This window comes from Lepidochelys olivacea, assembly GCF_965140295.1.
Source record: "Lepidochelys olivacea isolate rLepOli2 genome assembly, chromosome: 5".
Taxonomy (NCBI): Eukaryota; Metazoa; Chordata; order Testudines; family Cheloniidae; genus Lepidochelys; species Lepidochelys olivacea.
In genome coordinates this window covers 6,435,946-6,459,760 of record NC_140415.1, presented here as the reverse complement: position 1 = coordinate 6,459,760, position 23,815 = coordinate 6,435,946, and the positions used below count along the sequence as shown (strand labels likewise).

Genomic DNA, 23,815 nt, shown 5'->3' with positions numbered 1-23,815 from the left:
CAGCCAGAACATTTCCGACCAGCTCTAATTATCATCATTTATTATCTGCATTATGGTAGCACTTTGACTTCCCAACTGAACTCAAGGTCCCATTGTGCTAGGCTCTGTGCAGACACATAATCCCGACCCCACACAGATTACTGTCTGAATAAAAATGACAGACAAAGGCTGGGAGGGAAAACAGAGAAGTACATCTATCCATCTACTGCCATATATGCCCCTCTATCTTGTTTTCTGTCTGTCAATGGTATTGCTAATGTGGCTACTGTAACCCAGACACCTGGGTGTGGTGCTCTGGCCCCTCAAGTGGCACCAAGACCACTTAGAGAGAGATTAATGAGTCTGCTACAGCCTTAACTAACGGCCCTGTGGCTTTTAGCTCATATAGTACAGACTCATGCATTTAGCTCTAGAGGTCCCAGGTTCAATCCCACCCACCGACAACTGGGGTCTGTTGGTGTTAAACTAGTATGGTAGTTAACTAGATAGCAGTGCTCCATCTTGATCCTAGTGGCCTTGGACCATGTGTGGCCTTGGACTTACAGGCCACAACTTGATCACCCTGCTGTTCAGAATTTGCCATTTATTCCTCCCCCACACCCACCTTTCTACTGTTCCTTCTATGTGAGTTTTGCATCTCTCACATCATCTGTGTAATCGCAACAAAATATTTCCAAATATAGGACCAAATCATCAGCTAGTGTAAAGTGGTTTCCTTCCACTCATTTCAGCGGCGCTACACTGACTTACTCCAGCTCAGGATCTGGCCCCACTGGGTTTATGCAAAGGAAAATTTTAAAATTGAGGGGAATAAACTTAAAAAAAAATTCTCAGTGCAATTTTAAGTAAAGAAATCACATTTCCTATGCAAATAGAGGAGAGGTCAGGAAAAGCGACTGAAATGCTAACTAGCCTCTGTGACATTCAGACTGATGATGTGTGCAAAGAGTTTTGCCCTTGGACCTCAGGATGTCACCTCTTGTTCCCTGGACCCGCATATGGCATAGAGGGAATTTCTTCAGGCCAGCAACATCTGAAGCAAAGGGGAAGCAGCAACGTGTCTGTTCTGGGTAGCAGGAAGGCACTGAAATAGCATCCACTATGATATAGTGAAAGCGGAGTGTTTGTGTAACCTTTGCGTGGGCTAGAGTTCATTTCTTTTCCCATCTCCAGTGCCTTAAAAAAAAAAAAACAACTCCCATAGAAAGTCACTGGAGACCCAGAATTCAGTCTCTACAGATTTTCAGCAAGGATTGCAGAGGGTCAACCTCCCCACATTCAAGTCCCAAAAGGAACTAAAGAAATGAATTTAATTAAATAACTTTATAAAATCATACGATAAATAAACAAATAATAAACTAATTTTTACAGCTTGACATGGCTATTTTATAATCCACAGACATTACTTTCACAGTTATACATAAAAACAAATAAAGGAAACAAATTAAAATCAGTACCCACAGAAACACAGTGAGAAAAAACGGAGAGTTCCCAAAAGCTTAGGTTTTGTTCACCTGAGTCTCAGTTAGAGTCTTTGATCACCAAATCTATACAGTCTGTAGAATCTAAAACACCATCTTGCCCATATGCTCAGGGTTTAGCTTATCACCATATTTGGGGTCGGGAAGGAATTTTCCTCCAGGGCAGATTGGAAGAGGCCCTGGAGGTTTTTCACCTTCCTCTGTAGCATGGGGCACAGGTCACTTGCTGGAGGATTCTCTGCTCCTTGACGTCTTTAAACCATGATTTGAGGACTTCAATAGCTCAGACATAGAGGTCTAACGCAGGAGTGGGTGGGTGAGATTCTGTGGCCTGCGTTGTGCAGGAAGTCGGACTAGATGATCATAATGGTCCCTTTTGAAAAACAACATCTTCCCTCCACTTGCTTGTAGGAGTCTGCAGTTGGAATCCAGGAAGACTCTTCCTCTGCTGAAATCACTGCTAGCCAGCCAGCTGACTGATTAACCAATCACTCTTGCCCCTGGGAAATATTTTGAAAATACCTGCCACCTGGACAAGCTGATCCCTTCCAAAAGCAAAAAGAAAATTGCTCTTCAGAAATATTTTTAGTGAGTCACCTCTGGCAGGGATGCGGTAGAGGGTGTCTTTGTCAGAAGCAGGGAATCAACCCCAACTTTCATGTCACTTTGGTGGTGGGATTGTACGTAAGGCCCCCTGAAAACATGCAAGGAGCCTCTGTCAGAGTATTGCAGCTGAGTGAATGGTTATCACTTTGCTGGGTGTTGCTATTGGAGATCAGCTTCCCAGAGGCGAGGTTCTCTACTGATTACAGCACTGGATTGCAGCTCTGGAGAGCTGAGTGCTGTTCCTGTCTCTGCTGCATGACCGTGGGCAAGTTGTGTCGTCGCTCTGTGCCTCAGTTTCCCCTCTCACCCTTTGTCTATTTCTTTTGTAAAATCTTCGGATCTTCTTACTTTGTGTCTATGCAGTGACTAGCACCACTGGGCCCTGGTCTCAGATGAGACCTCTAAGCGTTGCCTTAATAAAATGTCATGATAATAAATTCAGACATGATGTGTGAGGCAGAGGGAACTAGACTCAATTACACTCTGTTACTTATTCCCACCTACTGCTGTGTAAGAATGTCTACACTGGTGCAAATTACATGTGATGCATGAGTTAAAGCCTCTTACATGCTATTAGAGTCAATGGCCTAATTCAAATATAATATATTTAATAAAAATGTATGCTCTAGTTCAAAAGGAATTAGTTTGGGGAAGTTCTATGGCATGTGCTATACAGGAGGTCAGATGTGATCATCTAATAGTCCCGTCTGGCCTTGGAGTCTATACAAAGGGAGGGGTGAATGACACATTAAGTGGGTATGCAGTACAGCAGAATCCATGTCGGTCCCAGGATATTAGAGAGACAAGGTGGATGAGTTAATATGTTTTATTGGACCAGTTCCTGTTGGTGAGCGAGACAAGTGTTCAAGCCACACACAGCTCTTCTTCAGAGGTAAAAGAAGAATGCACCTGGTCACATTAAATGGGTGTGAGTCTCGCTGAGTCTGGAAGGTGTGTGCTGGAGTAATTTACATGTTGGGGGGCTGCTTAAATTTAGACTACTCCTGGACTTCCTTAGGTCCTGTCTCCATTAGCAAAACTTAATCTGGTGCAAATACACAGATGCACTGAAGTCAAGAAGAGATGAGAACCATTCGTCTTATTCTATTAAATTATGAGATTAAATCTTAGCAGTGTTGACCTTGTCTTACATAGGTGCCGCATACCCACACTGGGCTCATCACTGGTACACCTATTTCTCTAATGTAGGCAGCACGCTCGACTCACCCCTGAATTTAGCCATTGCTCTGTCTGCCTCTCTCAGTACAGCCAGAACGGCAAGGTGCATGACAGGGTTGGGTAAAACTGCACCAGTGAAACGCTGTCCTTGTAGGGGTAGCTGTTATAATGCTACAAACTGTAGCTGTTCTTTTTTCCTTCTTGGACTAGCCATCTACTCAGTGTATTCTCAAACTGAAGAGCCTACTAGTTCAGAGGCAGGTCATGTGACAGCCTTGGCCGTAGGCCAGTCGTTGGATTCAGTAAGATCAGAAGGTTGACATCTCCAAGACTAAAACCAAAATGACATGAGATGCTCTATGCAGGTGGGACTCAGAGTTCTCTTCTGAGGCCAAACAATGGTTTGAAAACAAAAGCCTTGATGATTTGCCAATAAATTAGGCCAGACCTTAGCACCATTGGAACTATGCCAGTTGACACCAGCTGAGGATCTAGTCTAAAGGTTGTGATCACTGGAGGAAAAGCCCACTCCTGGGGTTAAAGAAGCTTGGGCAAACCTCTCATGTTACGCTCTCCGCAACGTGAGCAACTGTTGCACAGTCTTGCCCGCGATGGTGCAAACTGTCCATTGCATTGAGATGGTTTTGACCTTTATTCATTTTGTCATCTATAGGCATCCCTCTGGTGTTCATCACCGTAGTATCCGGGTTTGCTGTGTGTGGTCACCACCTGTGGAATTCACCATCCTAAGGCTGTTTTTTTTCCCCTCTGTTTACTTCCTTCCTGTAGGTGGGAGCACACCTCCTGGCATCACTGCACCGGCTGTGCCTAGCATCCCATCCCCAATCGGGGTGAATGGTTTCACTGGCCTCCCACCGCAGGCTAATGGGCAGCCCGCCGCAGAAGCTGTGTTCGCTAATGGCATCCACCCTTACCCAGGTAAGCCAAACCATCCCGATTCTCAGACCCAGTTGGTTTCCATCCTATTGAGATGGTCCAGTGCTGATAACTTTATCTGATACGCCCTCTCTTTCTGAGCAATGATATCCTGCTCCAATGTGTTTCTCTCTGCCATAGGAGCTACCTTGTAGCTGGACACTAAGGTCAGGAGATTTTACCTGGTAAGCCGGCCCCATGCACATATGTCCACCCTGCACATATGTGCGGCCAGGTCAAGCTGAAACCAACATGGTGCATGTGTGGCAGTTCTCCCAGGTGTACCAAAAGGGGGCTTGTTCCTGGCTGATCTTGTATGAGCTGTGCTGAGCCTGGCTCAGCTGAAGATCGTCAGCTACATCTCTTATGGCCGACTCTTCCGGATCTCCTCCCTGAATTCAGTTATGGGTAGAAGAGTGACTGTGGAAGGAGGACACTGTGGGAGTCTGTCTGGATGGGATGGGATGGGATTGGCACTCAGCTAGCCTGCCTTGTCCATCTCGTGTTGTAACCCATGTGCTGTAGCCGGGGCCTACACAAGGCCTTTCATGTGGTGGATCAGTGCCGTTCACTGACCCCCTGGTCGTATCCCTGCTCAACTCACTTAACAGCCCTGGAGACTGAAATCCTTTATGTATCCACAGAATAGGTCCAGCTCCACACCACAAATATGGCTCAACCCTACACTGGAGAGACTGCCTCTAGGGTTGAGGGATTAGACCAGTTTCCATAGGCATTCAACATATAGCCTGTTTGCTATGGCTGACACAAAGGGTGTCAGTTGTGAGGTGGTGTTTTTTTCAGGTTTTGGCAGTCAGCAGTGAATGGGGGATATATTATATTATGTGTGTATATATAATTGATTTGGTACAACCAAGCCAAGGATGCAGCAACATCCCACGAGGCCCACCTATGCACCTAGATTTCTCTGTGGTGCGATTATCTCACCATAACCATCCATCCCTCTTCAAGCTGATGAAAAGGCATTTCTTGCTGTTTTATACACAATAAAAAAAATGATTTAAATAAATGTTACTAATTAACACTAACCACCAGCTGGTGTAGGAATGTTTTACTCTGGAGCACGCAGCGATTAATCTAGCTCGTTAGAAAGTTGAACACTGAGTCAGTACTTCAGCCAGTGAGTTTGCCTCATGCGACACAAAAAGCACTCCTTCCATTTCAGCCATTCCCTTGGAGTAGGTGAGCTAAGCCTCGCAGGGAACTTTACTGATGTGCTGTGGGGACGGGAAGTCTTAGGTGATAGAAGCAGAGCTGAGCAGATAATCAGTTATTTCCGTTTGGTGGCTGAACCGAAAAATCCAAAAAATGGTTTTATTTGGGGTCAAATGAAAACGTTTGGGGCTTCGTTTTCTTCCTTTTTATGGTTTCTCTGTCACACACATACCCTTGTTGTTGTTGTTTTTTGGCTTTCTTCAATCTAGCTAAATTTCAAAACAAAATGTCATTTTGCAATAGTCTGGTCAGATGATCTAGCTATCTAGCTGCTCACTTTAGCTAGTCTGTGTATGTATGTAGTCCCGTCACTGTCATGTTTGGAGCAGTGGGAACCTTTCTGTATGCGCATGCATGCATCTGTCTGCCTCCAGATCTCATTCCCAACTCCAGTCTCAGCTCAAGCCCCAGGAAAGGTCCTGAGGGTTTTCAAGCTCGGTTATGGTTTTGACATAAGACTGGGTAAAAGTCGGAGGCATCTGTCCAATTTTGTGTAAGTTTGGGGGCTTATTCAAACCCTCAAACTGAAGCTCAATGTATGTGAATCCAGGCAAAGAGAATGTTTGCACAAACACCTAAGATCTGAGGCAGTGAATGCCACTCACTTTTAGTTACGATTCCTGGTACTACTTGGTGAAATTCACCTTCATTTAACTTGAATAATTTGACTAATGAGTTGATTAGGCCCATTGAGTTGTTATACTAAGGGGTCCAATCCTACCACCATTCCCCATGCTAGTCCAACTAGACTAACAAGGAAGATTTTCAAGATCAGGCCCTTGTGATAAAGCCTGGCAGAACTGCTTCATGGCGGGGTTTTTATTAATATTGTTTTATTCCCTGATAGCCCTGGCAGGAAGAGAATTCCTTTCAAATCAAAATCTTTACTGTTTGCCTACCCCAGGCCTCTGGCTGCTTAGAGAAATAGATTTTCAATTTATTTTACCTGGGAAAAACCCAGGGCTTATATTAAGGAGAAATAGTTTTCTAGAACTCAATCAAGTTTCATAAAATCTGAAGCTTAAAGCTAGATCTGGTCAGGAATTATTCGATAAAACATTTTGTGTCAGAAAATGCCCATTTGTCAACACCAAAATGTTTCACAGAAACATATCAGTGTCCATGAAACTTTCATTGGGAAGGATTTCTCAGCTCCAGGATGGAATTTCTGGTCAAATCAGGAAACAGAGAGCAAGTGAGAGAGAGTTGGGGTTGTTGTTTTTTTTTTGATTGTTTGTTGGTTTGTTTGTTTACTAAAATATTTCAAAAGGTCTCTGATTCATTCAAATGGGGAAAGAAATCACATTTCAAAACCTGCACATTTTTCACAAAACTGACTTCTTGTTTTCCCACCAGCCCTATATAAAATATTTTCAGCCAGAGATATTGCAGAAACCCAAATCGCTCCCAAGCTGGCCAATCCCAGCTAGTGAGGAGTGACGTGCAAACAATATGATTTGAAAAAACTTGGAACACTATCTGTGCTCTGTGGACCTCTTTGCTATGGAAAATGCAGCGTGTTACCAATCAGCCTTTGCCTAACTCTGCTCTCATTGAAGTCAATCAGACGTTTCTCCAGAGATCTCAGTGGGTCAGATTCTAGCCTACTGGTTCAGTGCTGCTTGTCCCAATTTGAGATGAGCCCAGAGGACAAGCCTGGATCCAAGCATTCCCAAAATAGGATTGATTTATTTTATTGTGTGTATCGATTCCAACTTCCTCTCTGTACCTGTCTCAGGCTCTGTGCAAATGCCAAAACTTTAGCCATTGCCACGAGGTATTATTGAGGCCAAGAGCTTAGCAGGACTCAAAAGAGGATTAGACACTTATATGGATAATGAGAACATCTACAGTTATATTCGACTGGATAAAAACGTATGAAGGACACAAACCCTCATGCTTTATGATAGAAGCCAACCGCCTAGGGTTAGGAAGAAACTTTCAGTGTTCAGCAGCTTAATCTATCATTGTCCATTATGAGATATCTTGCACCCTCCTCTGAAATATCTGATATTGGCACTGCCTTATACTCCTGTGGTTCAATGGTTCTATATACAACAATTGTAATTAAATTTTAAAACAGGGTATGTAACCATGTCTACACCCATAGATTGCACAGGAAAAAAATACAGATCTCCCGTAATATATATGTTCACTGCCCCAAACCACATCTCCCCACCCAGCTTTCACCAGCCTCTGGTTCACAGTATACGTCTGGCACAAAAATGTCCAGGAACATTTATTGTTATTTATTTATTTAGCAGCATATATAGCACCTTGTGACCCAATTCATCTCTCCGTTACTCTTCCGTAAATGCTGAACAATTCCACTGTGGGTTTATACCATTGTAAAGTTTGGCAGAATTTGACCCACTGCCTTCCTTGCATGAAAATAGCAAAACGTAGAACAACCGCTGTCTTTAGATACATATGGTCTGGAGTGTCAGAATCAATGTAAATTCCATTAATCATGAAGCCTATCTATCTATCTATCTGTCTGTCTGTCTGTCACACCTAACTACTCTAGCATTCCACCAAAAATCTTCAATCTTTGAAACATAAAGGCAGGATGACATCATATAATTGCCTTCCCTTTATTTTTCCTTGGATTTTTTTTCTCTGTTCATTTTTCTTAAATAAAAGCTTCAAAACAAAACCCAAAGAGTGCAGTCACAGTAGGTGCAGCAGACACATCTGAAAAGAAATCCTCTTTCTTTTTTCTCTCTCCTCCCTGGCTCCTTTTTACCATTCTCTCCTGCCGGGCAGGCAGAGGACGTGAACCCAATATCATTCAAGTTCACGTTGAACTTTTGAACCCACCGTGTTTGAGAGGGTTTGGAAATTAGGCAACATGAGTGCAGCTATCACAGCTTGTCAAGGGGGTGTTCTCAGCCTCCCTGCCTACAGCTTCACTGCACTGTGCTGTTGTGACCTACCAACGGATCCCATGCAATATCACTGCAGATCAGTCAGCCTCAGGCAAGCTTGCCCTCCTCTCACACCCGCCAAGCCTGGCCAGAATTCACTGTTCTGAGGTTCTCTCACAGTTAGGGATTCTGTCCGGGGAACAAATATTTTCCTTCCCTTTACGCTAATCTCAGGCCATTTGGAGAATTGCGCTAGTTTATCTGCAGGCCCTTTGGCCTTTCGGTGTCTCAGTTCAGAGCGCCCTTGAACATGGCAGTGTGTCAGAACATATAGCAGGAGCAAAAGCCTAATCCTTTGTGCCACGAGATTGTGAGCAACGTCACAGCAACCGCAAAGAGTGCTCACCGGCTCCGGGTTAACAGGAGTGACAGGGACTGCAGTCGGCCGGCGAGGCCTCGTACCAGCTGAGATGAGAGCTGAGGGCTCAGTGCTTCATTTACAGGAGCGTAAGAAATGTAATAAGAAAGATAATGACCTCTTTATGGGCTAGATTCTGTTCTCCGTTGCACCACTAACAGCCTGTGACCCTCGTGGAATTACTCTGTATTTATAGTGCGTAATGGACAGCAGAAGTTGGCCTCAGGTAGTGACCATTAATCCCTTTCCTCTGTTACTAATGACTCTGCTGTATACAGTAAAACCAGACAGGTCACATTCTTTCACTAGGTCTCATGCACAAATACGGTGTCGCTTTGGAAAATGGGACTGAGGCTCCTGACTCACATCGGTGCTTTTGAAAAATTTATCACAGGCCCCTTGCCCTACATCTTAGTGACCAAGTTGCTGCTTGTCCCCTTTTTGTGCTGGATGGCGTTTATACTCAAGGACAATACGTAGGGGAGAGGGCAAGTTATAGACCCATGAATTTTTCAAATAAGCCCTTCAAACCTACTGGCTTCCTAAAGCAGCCATTCTGATACATTCATAGAATCATAGAAGATCAGGGTTGGAAGGGACCTCAGGAGGTCATCTAGTCCAACCCCTGCTCAAAGCAGGACCAACCCCAACTAAATCATCCCAGCCAGGGCTTTGTCAAGCCAGGCCTTAAAAACCTCTAAGGAAGGAGATTCCACCACCTCCCTAGGTAACTCATTCCAGTGCTTCACCACCCTCTTGGTGAAAAAGTTTTCCCTAATATTCAACCTAAACTTCCCACACTGCAACTTGAGACCATTACTCCTTGTTCTCTCATCAGCTACCACTGAGAACAGTCTAGAGCCATCCTCTTTGGAACCCCCTTTCAGGTAGTTGAAAGCAGCTATCAAATCCCCCCTCATTCTTCTCTTTTGCAGACTAAATAATCCCAGTTCCCTCAGCCTCTCCTCATACATTGCTACTGAACCAGGCAGATGTCATTGATATGGTTTATGCTACAGTTGAATGGATGACAGTGGGGCTAGAAATCAGGAGCTTTTGGAAACCCATGTTTCCCCCATCTGAGGCAAAGAAGAATCATGTGTGAGGTTTGGGGGTTCACCCAGGCCTGTAAGGGTTTCAGTCACCACCTGCCTTGTAACCCTGGGTGTCTTGTAGCCGTGCAGCTTTGGTCCAGAGCTCTGACCCCAACCGTCTGCCAGAAACTCACAAGCCTCACCCTGTCTTTCCCAACTTGGTTACTCCTGGCAGGCTGCTCCTGGTACCCTTCCAGCTCTGAATCCACCCCAAAATCATCCTACTGCAGGGACCAGGCCCTCTCACTGGGCCCTTGCAGGGAAAGTTGGTGCCTCTCCAGAGTCAGCAAAACATTCCAACCTGTCAGCTTCCTGGAACCACACACAGGTTACTGAACTTACCCAGCACTGATGATTTTTCATGACAGCAGAACAAGTTTATTAACAAAAGAGCGTGGATTAAGTGATACCAAGTAAAAGGGATAAAGGTAGAGGTGGTTACAAACAAATGAAAACACCCCCCTAAAAGTCTAAAACGTAATCTAGCAAGATAGAGTCTTTGTTCAAGATGGTTTCTCTCATCCACAGTCTCCTTTCTGGCTTTTTACTGGCCAGGACTCATCACAGTGATCAAATCACTTGGTTTCTTTGTCTTCTTAAGGTGTAGGAAAAAGATGGCATCTCTCTCTGGCCCTTATATTCCCAAAGGAATTATCTTTGCCCTAAAAGTCAGGAAGGCCTCCTGACTCTCTGTGGGGTACAGGAGCCATGTTAATTCTTTGTCTTTCGAGTGCAGTTTCAGGATAGCCCCCTCTGGTTTAGCTTGACGGCTTTGTTTACTGCTAATATGTAAATTGAAGGAAACCCCCATTCCTTTGTCTAGAACAAACCTGTTTATCCCCTTTACCTGGGCTAGGCTGTCTGGTCTTAAACATGTTCTAGTAACATAACACAGAGAGCATTTATAACTTCACATGTAACCTTGTTACATATATTTCACCATGATATTATGGTGTGGTGTTAGTTTTCAGATGCTACCTCACAAGATGCATTGTGTACAAATATTATTACACTAGTGTGTAAGGTGTGTGAATACATGGGTGCCTAGGGTCCCCTCATTATCTTTGGTAGCATTAGTGGTTATGGGGGCATATTTTCAAAACCACCGTTTGGTGGGATTTCTGTTCCTAAATTCCCAAGGCGTTTTTGAAAATCTCCTCCCACATCCTCTGTGGGACTCCAGCCACTAGAAGGCGATATGGCTTCACACTCCTGAGCTGGCCGGATGTTACATCCCTTGTAGCACACATCACTAGCCAGGATGTAGTTTACAGCAATGTGGTCCAGTTCCCAGTCTAGAGCAAGTGGCTCTGATGAGGATAGATTGCCACTGATAAGGTGGAAGGTAGACAGGCTGCCAGTCTTTTATTAGGGGGTGAGCACAGTGGTGTCAAACCAATTGGCTGGAAGTAAAAAACAGAGAGATTTAGACTGGAAATAAGGCCTACATTTTTGACAGAGAGGGTAATTAACCTTGGAACAATTTACCAAAGTTCATGGTGGATTCTCCATGACTGACACATTTTAAAACAGGATTGGATGTTTTTTCTAAAAGATCTGCTCTGGGAAATATTTTGGGGAAGTTCTAGGGCCTGTGTTATATAGGAGGCCAGACTAGATGATCACAGTGATCCCTTCTGGCCTCGGAATCTGTCAGTCTATGAATGCATGAAAGCCACATGGCAGAATGAAATCAACATAAAAAGCCTCCTGGGCAAGCCTGGTGGGATTAAACACACAGGCACTATGATCACCAGCTACACAGGACACCCTGTGGCCTGGGGAAAAAAGCATGGAGATTCAGTGTGACTTCAGCAGGATTTCTCTGGGGGAGTGTTGTGAACCTGGCAGGATCACCATGCAGGGAAAGGATGACAAAGCTAGTACCCTTGGCAGTTCCTTCACCCACACAGTTGATAAGAGGTCACTTTTAGATCTTTTCCAGGGAATGCAGCCAAAATCTGCTCACACTGCCAAAATTTTCACCCAAGAGCATCTTCTATCTTGGCTACAGCCACACATATCCACCCTCATATCTCATTGCAAGGTTGATTCCCCGCTGTGCTCTGCCCAGGGTGTGAGCCTGGCTTGCTTGATTCTCTACTTCTCCACTGGGCTCTCTGGCATTCTCTCCTACCCCACCTCTTACACTTGGGAAAAGCTCCCAGCCAGAATCTGGAAAGAGCCCTCGCCTTGTCCTCCTTCCAGTCCCTCACCAGCCCTCTCCTCTACAGGAAACTGTAGCCTAATAATGGTTAGCCGGGTGGCAAGCTGGGCTCACTGCTCCTGATTGGTTCAGATCTGCCCCCATCCTGGGATGTCTCTTATCCTGTCTCTCCCGCCCTGTGCCCAGGCCCGCTCGTGTCTCTCATCCACCTGTCAAGGCGTCTTTTAGACTCCTTAGGGATGTCCACATGGCCAGTAGCCGCCCGCCGCAGTGAGTCTCCGAGCCCAGGTTGACTCGCGGGGCTCATGCTAAAACCAGCGGTGTGGAGAGTGCTTTTAAGTTGTGTCTCAGGCTGGATTTGTGGCTCTGAAGCACACCCCTTTCCCCTTAGCCCTTCAGAACCCAGGCACCAGCCCGAGCCACAATGTCATTTTTAGCATTGAAGCACAAGCCCCACCTACCCAAATCTGTCTAGCCCCGCTCAGAGGCTCCTGCCGTGGGCTGTGTAGACATACCCTGTACAGCTGAGACTGTCGTTTGCTCTCTGTTTGTACCTAGCACAACAGGGACTCAAACTATCTAGCCTCTGGGAGCTACCACAATATCTGTGTATTTTAAATAAATAATAATCTGTCAGGAGACTTGCGCTTTATCCCTGGCTTTGCTATTGACCTGCTGCGTGACCTTGGACACGTCACTTCAACTGTCCATGCCTCTGTTTTCCCTGTGTCTATTTAGCGTGGAAGCTCTTTGTGGCTCACAATGAGTTTGAATAACACCTTGCACAGCAGGGCCCTGATCTGCGTTGGGGCACATAGGCTTTGCCATAAGACACACAGCGAGTAAAGATAAGAATTCCCAGAGGCAAGTTATATTAATTTAAAGCAGATGGGGCCTCTTACCCCTTCGTTTTTCTACTCTGAACATACATGAACATACTCTGAACTTGCCATGTGGACAGGAACAGGGATTCTCAGCCCTGCAGGAGAGAGGCCAAAAGAACAGGTTCCCTGGGTCCCGTGAGGAGTGTCTCAGTGTGGAGGGCATGGAGGATGGAATAGCATGCCTTTGACAGCACAGCATCCTGCCCCTGTAAGGCGAAACGAGACCAGAAAGCACAGGATCGGTCACTGTTTTCTGCCGGATCAGCACATTCTTTCTGTTATTGCAGTTATTGTTGTGTCTGAATACCTAATTAATTACAACAGTAAACGCTGGCTTCTTTAATCACAGCATCAGCTGTCCTAATCAATCTTAATAATATGGAATCCGTACTATGGCACCCATGAATTTTAATCTACATAAATTTCTTAAGACCTCTCGCAAGCTTGTTGTACGAAATGATATAATTATGGATATAGATTAGGGCTGTAGAGAGTGATTTAAATTGGATTTAAGGAGAAGGTGACTAGAGTCCTCCCACTCGTTTATTTATTTATTTATTTTGATCCTGACCTTGCAGAGGGTTTTCTTTTTGTGATTATTTTATTTCCTTCTAAACTGAAAAGCGGGTAACAGCATGGCCTGCTTTTATCACCCGACTTCACCATACTCAACCCCAAATACACACTTTCAATATCCACCCCTCTGGAACCCTGTGAGAGGTGACACGGTCTTAGCACCGCTCGCGGATTTATTGGACAAGTTTCTACAAGGCTGCGCAAAAGGTCCCGAAGCCGCAGCCTGAGGCAAGAGCCCCTCATCGTATAGATAAGGAATGATCGTGCGAAGCACAGAAAAACAGATTGAATGAAATGAATTCCTTGTGCGTGGCTGTTATTGACCATGTTGAGGCAGAGAATGGCGAGATGAGAGAAAGTTGCCCTAGATCATTCCACGGAAGTGAAATCACTGGCTCTGATAGGGCGACCTGAGGGTGCTCAGCAATACAGCTGGGAGAATTTTTTTGATAACTAGTAAATTAATTGAAAAATGAATTTTTCTGGGCAACAAAACTATTCATCAATTCGGGTCAAATTCAGCAAATAGTTTCAGACAAAAACAGAACAGGATTTTTTTTTAAGTCAAAATGATTCGTTTTAACCCGATTGAAATGAAACAGTTTTGACTTTTCGTTTGGCAATGGCATTTCATATAGATATGTCGCTAATTTATAACAACCCCCCCAAAAAGTGTGGAAAAAGCCCCCAAAATCCCAAAATGAAACAAATGGGGGGGGGGAAATCATTTGGGGTGAAATAAAATGCTTCATTCCACTCAAAACAATTTTTTTTTCATTTTGGGGGGAAACAAAAAAACCTCAGTTTCATTTTGAGCTAAACCCAATTTTTTTTCAGATATTTCAATTCAGTCCCTGAACCGAAAAATCAGTTCTTTGCTGCGTTCTGCTCCACACCTCACAGGAGCAAAGAACTCACTTAAATCAAACTGAATGGATTTCAGCAATAACAGTTGCTTGGCAGCCTGTACGCTGCATGTGTTTAAACCTGACCTGGGACAGTGAAACTACAATACTCTGGATACATTGGACCTCAGGGCCCAATCCAAATCCCACTGAAGAAAATGGAGAGCCTCCTATTTACTTCAATGGGAGCTGGATCAGGCCCTAATTTTAATCATCTCATCTACACCAGTGTAACTCTATTGACTTCAGTTCAGCTCCTACTGGTTTACCCTGAAATATAAGAGAGCAGAATCCAGCCCTTTTTGTACGTAGTCAGTTTCACCTTTTGGTTACCCAGACACTGGCTAACTTGCAGCTGTTGTGTTTGAGTTACTGATGCCCGGGGAGGAATGGGATATTTATTACATCTTTTTCAAAGCACTATTTTCACTGAATTTCTTTTTAAGAAAACGTATTAGATTCTGTAACCATCATCCCCATATGTTCCTAGGGAAGCTAAATATTGGGCCTAAAAGCAGCTGGGTGTCCCTTTAAAAAGCAGATAAACGTTACAGTGACATGAAAGCTTCCTGGCATTTATTTGAAAGCGCTGGGATTTCGTGCTGACTTTGGGAAGTCATCCTTGGGGTTTTTTTGGCATTGGGCAAAGGATTCAGAAAGTGACATTAATGGATCTACTTTCTTTGAAGGACTTGGGAGTCATTTCTTGACTTCTGCCTAACGAATTAGTGCTGCCTTTGTTAAATTTATATTTATGGTCGTAAAGTAGGTCATTGGCTTGCTTTATGTCTTCAGGTTTATGGAAGGTTATCTGCTGTGGTCACCTTGTGTCATCTTGGCCAGGGTCATCTTGCAAAGAGATGATTGTATCTGAGCAGGACTTTTCCCGTAGAGATATGGAAATGATCAAATTAATATCGAGGCAATCTCCTTTCCTCAGTCTCCTGTCCAGGGATAAGGCTCTTGCCCTGAGCTGCCAGCAAAAGTTACTACTAACATCTGTTTGCACAGTGCACCTTTCTCTTGCATTTACTGGGCCAGATCCTCAGCCGCTGTACATCAACGTAGCTCAAGAGGCTTAAGCAGAGCTAACTTAACCTCCACCAGCAATCTGGCCTTTTGAGATCAGCTGTAAACAATAGCCTTTCTCCTTTTCTGACACCATCTTCCAGATCCTCAGTGTGTAAGTGACATCAGCTTAGACGACCTTGCACATCGGCAGAATGGGTGTAAGAGCTATGCGAGTCTGACAGCAAGGGAGTTTGATTGCAAGGGTGTCTAACTTACACTTCTGTGTGCAACATCTCTGAATTTGGCCTATCATTTCCAGTGCTGTCAGTCCAACACCTTGTACCATGCCAACTTCAGCTTAAGTTTGGTTGTAAAGGAGAAGATAGCGCTACAGAAAAGAGAAGTGTGTCTACACAGAAAGGGAAGGGGAAATGCCACAATGAATAGAAAAAAAGAAAAAGAGGACTTGTGGCATCTTAGAGACTAACAAACTTATTTGAGCATAAGCTTTCATGAGCTACAGCTCACTTCATTGGATGCTCAAATAAATTTGTTAGTCTCTAAGGTGCCACAAGTCCTCCTTTTTTTTTTTTTTTTGCGGATACAGACTAATGCGGCTGCTACTCTGAAACCTGTCACAATGAACAGAGCTGTTCCATTACCACAGCTGAACCCTGCCAGTGAAAGGATGCTGGATTCCCTGGGACTAGCCCCTGTAAAATGTGGAACATGTGTTAATGGGCATGTGTGTGGTGAGTGATAAAACAAATCCCTGCACACACTCCTATGTTAGGACACAGAGAATTAATTCAGACATCCCCTTCACTTTGAATTTTAACTAGAGATATGAACCCCAGCCAAAACCCAAGATCCAAACACAACTAAACTCTGGGAAACTTTGCATCTGGATCTGAACTGTGTGGCTTGGGCCCATCTTAAATCCTAACTCCTGTTTCATTTCACTTATAGGTAAATTGAGATACAAACTGGCTGCAATACACATTAACATAGCATGGCTCTGTCTCCCTCTAGTGCCTAGTCTGTGCTGAGAGCTTCATGAATCTGCTATAGCTTTTGAGCTAAGGAAGCTGGGTCCTTTAGCTCAAGCAGTAGAAGCTTTCAGATCCACCGGTCCGAGGTTCAGCCCCACAGATTAGGATTCAGCCAGGGGCATCATTACAATACTGATCTTCCACCTCATCGTCTTTTCCCAGGGGTCTGGGCAAGGAATAAGGTACAGAATTAAGCTGGTTGTATGGTTCCCAGAGCCCCAAGCTGCTGGAGTGTTGCCTCCCTGCAGGTCTCTTTACTAGTGTGGAGATACAGGGCATCGCCCCTCTCTGTGACCCCACTCCCTGGCTGGCAGGTCTGTACAGAATGACTGGGGCTGCGCCTATGCCCAGGTGCCAGCAGTAAGGTGAAAGCATTAGACTCCTGCATCTTCCTTACCTGTCAGTAACGTTCCAGGAGCCCAATCCAAAGCCTACAGAAATCAATAAGGAAACTTTCCATGGGCCAGGGGGAATTCTCCATGTGATCCATGGAGAGATCAGCATCAAGTGAGAAACCCACAGTTTCACGGTTTGATAATGCCCATGCTGACAAGTCTCCTAAAGGTAGAGGAAAATTACGACCTCTAAAAGCTTTGTGTGGGAGGGACCAGAGCTGCATTTAGGGACCTGTTGTTGCAAACCCTTTAAATAAAACATGTTGCCATTTTTTAATATTTAATCTTAAAAGGTTAAAAGTAATTTAAAATTAAGTTTCCTAAGATGATTGCCTTGGCCCGGATGACGAGAATGTGGCTTATAGGCTAGGTGAGCTTTCCATGGATGCTGGAGACAGACCAAGGGATCTAGGAGTCAGGAAGCCTGCTTTTGTTCCTAGCTCTGTCACTGAGTGGCTATTTGGTACTGGACAATTAATGTCCAGTCTTATTGTCAGAAATGAGGAGTAAATTCCATAGGGGCTGCCGGCGTTTGTCATCTCTGTGAGAGCCGGCCATCATGAGCCTCTCTGTGCCTTAGTACCTTTATAAAAGGAGGCTCCAGATTAGAGCGGGCAGAGAAAGATAATTCCATAGAGCTGAGGATTTAGATAGCTCGAAATCTGTTTTTTTTTCCAATTAGGAACGAAAACTACAAATTTCAAAATTCTCTGTGAAAGGGGATGGAGACGTAGGGTCCCTGGCCAGCTGCCCTGGATCCACAGACCCTGGAAGGTCTGGGGTCCCCAACGCAGGGAAGCCTGCATAGACGGGCTGCCCTGGTGCCATGGACCATGAAAGCCTATGTCCCCGCAGCAGCCTGCAGGGCAAGATGGCAGGTTGTATCCGAGCTTTGCTTGGTGTCTGAAGGAATGTTGTCAGAACTGAACCATCTCTGCAAAATGTTTCTATTTTGATTCATTAGCAAATTCCGAGAAAAAAAATGTTTCTCTGGAATGTTTCCAGCTAGCTGTACTCCAGATATTTATCCAGCACACAGAAGGGGAGAGAGGGTTGTAACTGGCACCTTGAGATCTTCTGGTGGTCACAAGACTTTGTTATTACTGGGAGGTTTCACCTAGCACTCAAGGCATGGACTAAACCATATTTGGAAGGGGAGGTGAATGTTATGACAACACAGTACTTACCCATTTTACATATAGATTAAACTCAGGCATGTATAAATTAAGGGTACGTCTACACTGCATCGTTAGCCTGGGTGATCAAAATCTGCAGCTGAGCACTCAGGTTAACTTAGGTGTGAGCATCCCCACAGCTACGCATAGCCCCACAACTGTGTCCTCTGTACTCGCCCTCGGTGCTTTATGCTGAAACACTCTAGGATTATTTCCCAGGCAATTCTGTCAATTACAGGAGAAGGTATCTGTTCCCTCAGGGAGAATTGTGGGAAAGCAGTGGGGGACAATCAGCACTCGGGTGATCTTGCCTATGTCGTCACTGCAAAGTGGGATGGTTCCAGCCCAAGCTAAAGCACAGCTCAGGCTTTAACCCTACCTTCAGCCGTGTAGTTGAGTGTGGGTTCAAAGCACAAACTAGCATGTGCTTGAAGGCTGTGTGTGGATGGTAGGAGGGTTGGGCAAAAACATGTGCAGACACATCGTCTAAGACGACCATGCATTGGATGCACTTCCTGCAATGTAAGCCCAGGATTTGAACTCAGTCTCAAGCCTAACCCCCATTCTGTCTACACATAAATCGTGCTCACCTGGGGCCTGAGCCTGAGGCAAGCTGGGACCCAGGGTTCCAGCCCTATTGCCTTGCAGTAACTTGTGCTCTGGACTTGTGCTCTGGGAGTCCATCAGAAGAATCCCACGGGCCGACTTTCATTGTCCTCTGGACAGTCAAGTTTGGTGGGCAGTCAAGAAGCTTTCCTACTCTGCACCACGAACAAAGTGCTAAAGTGGCCACATTTTGGGAGGGCGCGAGGAAGTCTTCTATATGGATGGTTGGAGTTGGGCCCACATAATGCAGTGTACATGCTGGAGACCCCAGTTGGGAGCCAGGGTTCAGCAATTCCTAAGCCGGGGTTACAAATGAGTGTAGATGCTCAAGCCCTAGGTTATCAAACCTGGGTCTGCTAACTCAAGCTCTGCTAACCCTGGCCTTACATCTCAGTGTAGACCCCTCCTAAAGACTTGTCCTCAGTCAGTCTGTGGCAAAGCTGGCTCCCATAAATCTTGACTCCAGTCCCTGTTCTAAGCCTGCACCCACATGACCCATTCTCACAGCCCAACCAGTCAAAGAGATGCTTTAAACTCAGTCTGAGAGCTGGCCAGAGTTGGGTTCTGCCCTCTAAGATATGTGCAACTTGCCTCTGCCCTTGTCCCAAACCCTGGTGAGGCAAGTCAACTAGGAAGACCTCCATTATGGTTAATATTGTTCTTTGACACTTCAGCTCAAATCAGATGGGAAGGGCGACACACAGGGAAGCTACAGAGCTCTCCCATAATTCAGTGGGCTGATAAGAGCCAGCCTGTACTCCTCCCTGTCACACATTCAGTGTCTCTCCTTCGCCTTACCAAGGGCAACCAGACTTTCTTGCGAGACCTCCACATCCTTGGCTGTGCCATCTGAGCCCTTGCCTCCAGCCACACCTCCATGCTCAGAGAAAGGAGACAGGGGAGGGGGGAGGTATCAGCTCCCTCAGGGATTGTGTTAAAAGTACAAAGCCTGGAGGGGGCCACATAAATGTAAAACTGTGCCGCACCAATAAATACAAATTAAACTCATAACAAGAAGTGAAATATTAGGGCCAAGGTGACATTCGGACTGGAGGTTCAGTCAAGCTTTGCTTTAAATATTTTATGGCTGCAGATAAAGAAAGAGCTTATCCAACATTTTTTTTTGTATTTTTTTTTCATCAACCAGAGAGGAAAGGGAGAGAAAAAAAGCCTACCTGCTCTGGCTGCACTTGAACTAGACTTCAAAGTTTCACAAAAACAAACACTTTTAGGCGAGCATGCAGGAGGTTTGTGCAGAAAGAAAAGGCACTGAGAAGAGGACTAAGTGGCTTACACAGAGATTGGCTGCTTCCTCTCCTAAAGCTGTTGGCCAGCCTTGCTATGCCCTTTGAAACAGCTGCCGTATTCTGCCACAGAGGTGGCTGCATTTGTGCAGCAGATTAAGCAAAATTTTGTAAAGGGCACTGGGAGGCTTCAGAGATCAAATGAGTTTTTGTTTCTCTCTGCTCCCCATCTGTCTGTCCATGTCCATCAGTTGTCTCTTGTTCTGTGCTAAGATTTTAAGCTTGTTGGGGCAGAGACTGTCTTTTTGTGCTGTGTTTGTACAGTGCCTGGCACAGTGAGGTCCTGAGGTGCTACAGTAATACAAATAAATAGTAATAATAATAAGTTGGATAAATGGTATAGTTAGAGAAGGGCACAAACTCCAAAGTTGGGTCTAGATCTAAATTTTTCCCCGAAGTTTGGGATAGGCTCAGGGCTATCTCTAGTGCTCATTATTATAAGGAAAATAATGACTTCTCTGCGAAATCCAGGCTCTTCCTTTCATTTCACACCTTCCATCTCCCACGTACAGCTCCTCACCCTGACACACGCATTGTATGTAAGAAAAAGTAGAGACTCATCACATTGTTGGTTCTTGCCTCAGTGCACCACACCCCCAGGCGTCTGTCTTGTGACCCTTATGGCTGAGTAACATTAAAGCTAGAGGACACACATTAAGGATTCTGAAAGGATTCTCTTCCTTTCTTTGCTTTTTCTTTTATTATTGTACATCTCTCCACTTCCGGGAGAGGAATGAGAGGAGTTCCAGAGGGCAGTGTAGAAAGGTTTGTCTCTTGAGGATCAGGGCACTGTTCGGAGCGGGGCTGAGTCCAAGAACTATTGATGTGTGCAGCATTGCTGCTAACTAGATCAATCGTGTATACCTGCGCATGCCTGGAGTCACGTTTTGCCAGGCAGCGCAAGGTAGAAGTCCCCCAGTCCCACAAGATGGGTTCTCATGGTAAGAATGGGAAATAGCAGAGCTCTCCGGAGAAACATCTCGTATGAAAAGTCCATCCCAATTTCAGGACCAAAAGCTATTCAGCTCTGTTTCATTTCCATCCCCCTCCCCTGCACAAGGACTGACAAAATCCTTCTTCTGTGATGGGTCGGTAAAACAAGAGTTGTGTAATTTGTTGTGTGGGATGCATATGCCGCACCTGTTCTGTGGGTTTCTCTCTCCAGGTTCATCTGTCCCGCCCCCTAAACACTTAAGCGGCGAGAAAGCCAGTGTGAATGTGATATTTTAATGCCTTTATTCCCTCTCTCTCTTCTGTCTCCACAGCACAGAGCCCCACTGCAGCAGACCCCTTGCAACAAGCCTACGCTGGAGTGCAGCAGTACGCAGGTCGTTAGTATTAACACTTTCTCCCAATAAACCTTTCACGTCCCCAAAGCCTTTAACCGCTGAATGTGCCTGAGGGGGTTGGGTGAAGGGAGCCATTCCCAGGGGCAGCACCAGGCCAGGGCAGAGAGGTCTGAGATTGCATTCCTCCCACAACAAAACATACGGGCCTAGCTTCGCTTCTACGGCCCAATCCAGCTCCCCTCGAAAGGCCGGGAAAGAATCATAGAATCATAGAATATCAGGGTTGGAAGGGACCCCAGAAGGTCATCTAGTCCAACCCCCTGCTTGAAGCAGGACCAATTCCCAGTTAAATCATCCCAGCCAGGGCTTTGTCAAGCCTGACCTTAAAAACCTCTAAGGAAGGAGATTCTACCACCTCCCTAGGTAACGCATTCCAGTGTTTCACCACCCTCTTAGTGAAAAAGTTTTTCCTAATATCCAATCTAAACCTCCCCCACTGCAACTTGAGGCTTCTGTTGACGTCAGTGGGAGCCGGATCAGGCCCTTACATCAGTGTGGTGGAATCATTGCAGATTTCCACTGCAGTTAGCGAGAGGAAAACCAGGCCCATAACCCCCTCTGCTTCCCGCTTTCTGTGATCACTGTGCAAATGTCTCCCTTGTGTAACGGCCGGAGGGGGATGCCAATGGCAGAGCCCCACACAACCTCTCCCAGCCTTTCCCCCGCTGAGAAATTGGTTTACATTTCCCAGCAGCTTCCCAACAAGGCCAGCCTCTGCTCCCCGTCACACCGGTGTCAATGCAGAGTCACTCCTTTGAAACTGATGGACCGACACCAGCTGGGATGACTGGGCGCAGAGCGTGTTCAACATCCCCTCATGAGGTGACCCAAGCTGACACCGTGAGGAAGCCGCAACCCCAAAGTCATTATTTCCTGTGGTAACTAGGGCGGCCACGGGCTCCCGCTGAGGAATGGCTATTATCTCATGTCAGGGCTGTATCTGGGAACTTAATTTAATTCTTCATGTAAAGCTTCATTTGCTGGTGTTTTAGTTATTGTCATTTATTGCTCGTGAAGTTTGATGGATGAGCGGCAGCTCAATCCTTTGAGCTGTTAATTAACCCCTCTGCACGCATGTAGGCCCCTTTCCCCTCTCTCTGGGACTCAGGCAGCCCTTACGCTGTGTTTCTGAGAGCCAGGCATGTAATCTGCTGACTGTCGGCCCAAATGGCTCCCCTTGCCCTATCGGCGGGGAGGAGAGCTGAGCGTGGCAAAATTGTTCCTCAGCTAAGCACTGCTTCCACCCTGTGGAGCAGGAGGGGAGTAGGTGTGAGCTAGTCTTCTGCTGAGCGTGTAAGAGGATCCAAGTGAGTGTGTGAGAGACCATCTGGGGAGGCGGGGGTGGGGGTGAGTGTGTAGCAGCATGAGAATCAGCGTGAATGTGTTTGTGTGGAAAAGCGGGGGAAGGGAAGGGGTGTGTGCGTGTGAGTCAATGTATGAGTCTCTCTTTGTAGAAAGGGTGTTTTAGTGGCCCCATCCTGCCACCTTTATGCCCTTAGAATGCCAAGGGGAGTTTGGGGAATGCAGCGTCAGCCAGTCCATGAGGCTTAGCCAGTCGGGGGGCCCATCACCATGGCAGCGTAATGTGCAAAAGGACAAAATGAGGCCCCAAAAGCCTGAGCGGTGGTTGTGCTGTGTGAGAAGGTCAGTGTGGGCTTCCAGCAGGAGGGACCTCTTTGTGTCCGAACCTTTCCCTGGCTGAGCTACTCTTGTTGGCTTAGGCGATAAACCCCATCCTGCCATCACCTTCCCTGTGTTAGGAAGCCCAAAGCCCCAGATACTTGCCCCAGACCCTCCCCACAAGTGCCTGAACCAACCCCATCCCTTTCAAAGTCTACTGAGCAGATGGCAGGAAGAGCTTGAAGTGATGAGATAATATGGCAGACAATATAGGGCACATTCTTCAAGTCCCATAGCGAATCTGCCTCCCCATTGCTAGGAATCCAGCAAATCCATGTGATAACTTCAGGCTCCTTTTCCAAGCCACTCCTCGAGGGCCAGTCTAAAATAGCTCGTCCTTGACCCATCCATTCTCTCTCGCGTGCAAAGCATGTAATGGCAAAAGGACACTAGACAAGGGTGCCTGTTGTATGGGCAAACGGGATTTGCACCCCCCCATCCTGGACCAGAAACTCAAAGCAAAATGTGGGGAGAGCAAAGCAGAACCTCGAGGGGGGAGATGTCAGCCACTGGGACCAGCTGTAGTGGGAGATGGGTCATATCAGAAGGGCAGGCCAGGGAGAGAGAAAGTGGGGCTGACTCCTGTTAAGAAGCCCGACCTGGATCCACCTCCTGTTGTCTAGAAGCTGTCCCTCCTCCCCAGCCTAGCATTCTCCAGCTGGCCCCCTGCCATCCAACCCTAGAAAATCCTCTGCTACATGGCACTATCTACCTGAAATTCACTTCCTGTCGGTTAAAACGGTGTTTTGGTTCATATCAATAACAACTGATTCCTTCAGGCCTTAACAATGAAATGGGATCCCTCCTTGATGCTTCTTAATATACATCCCCCTCTGCAGTGCCCCAATGTGGGGCAATTCCTTCCTTCATATCTGCTCCACACCCACACATACA

At 45.9% G+C, this 23,815-nt stretch overlaps 1 protein-coding gene across 9 annotated transcripts in view; it reads left to right on the top strand.

Moving 5' to 3' along the window:
* Positions 1-23,815, top strand: part of CELF4 (CUGBP Elav-like family member 4) — an 892,259-nt gene that overhangs the window by 781,309 nt on the left and 87,135 nt on the right. For 6 of the 9 annotated variants that reach the window (XR_014711730.1, XM_084628820.1, XM_084628815.1 and 3 more), the window contains exons 8-9: positions 4,056-4,205; positions 21,158-21,223. Coding sequence is in view for 8 of the 9 variants with exons in the window: in XM_084628820.1 (XP_084484946.1) it covers positions 4,056-4,205; positions 21,158-21,223 (216 nt within the window). In the remaining variant the exon portion in view is untranslated. The remainder of the gene's footprint in view (positions 1-4,055; positions 4,206-21,157; positions 21,224-23,815) is intronic. The other 3 variants (XM_084628814.1, XM_084628817.1, XM_084628819.1) reach the window with 1 other exon arrangement.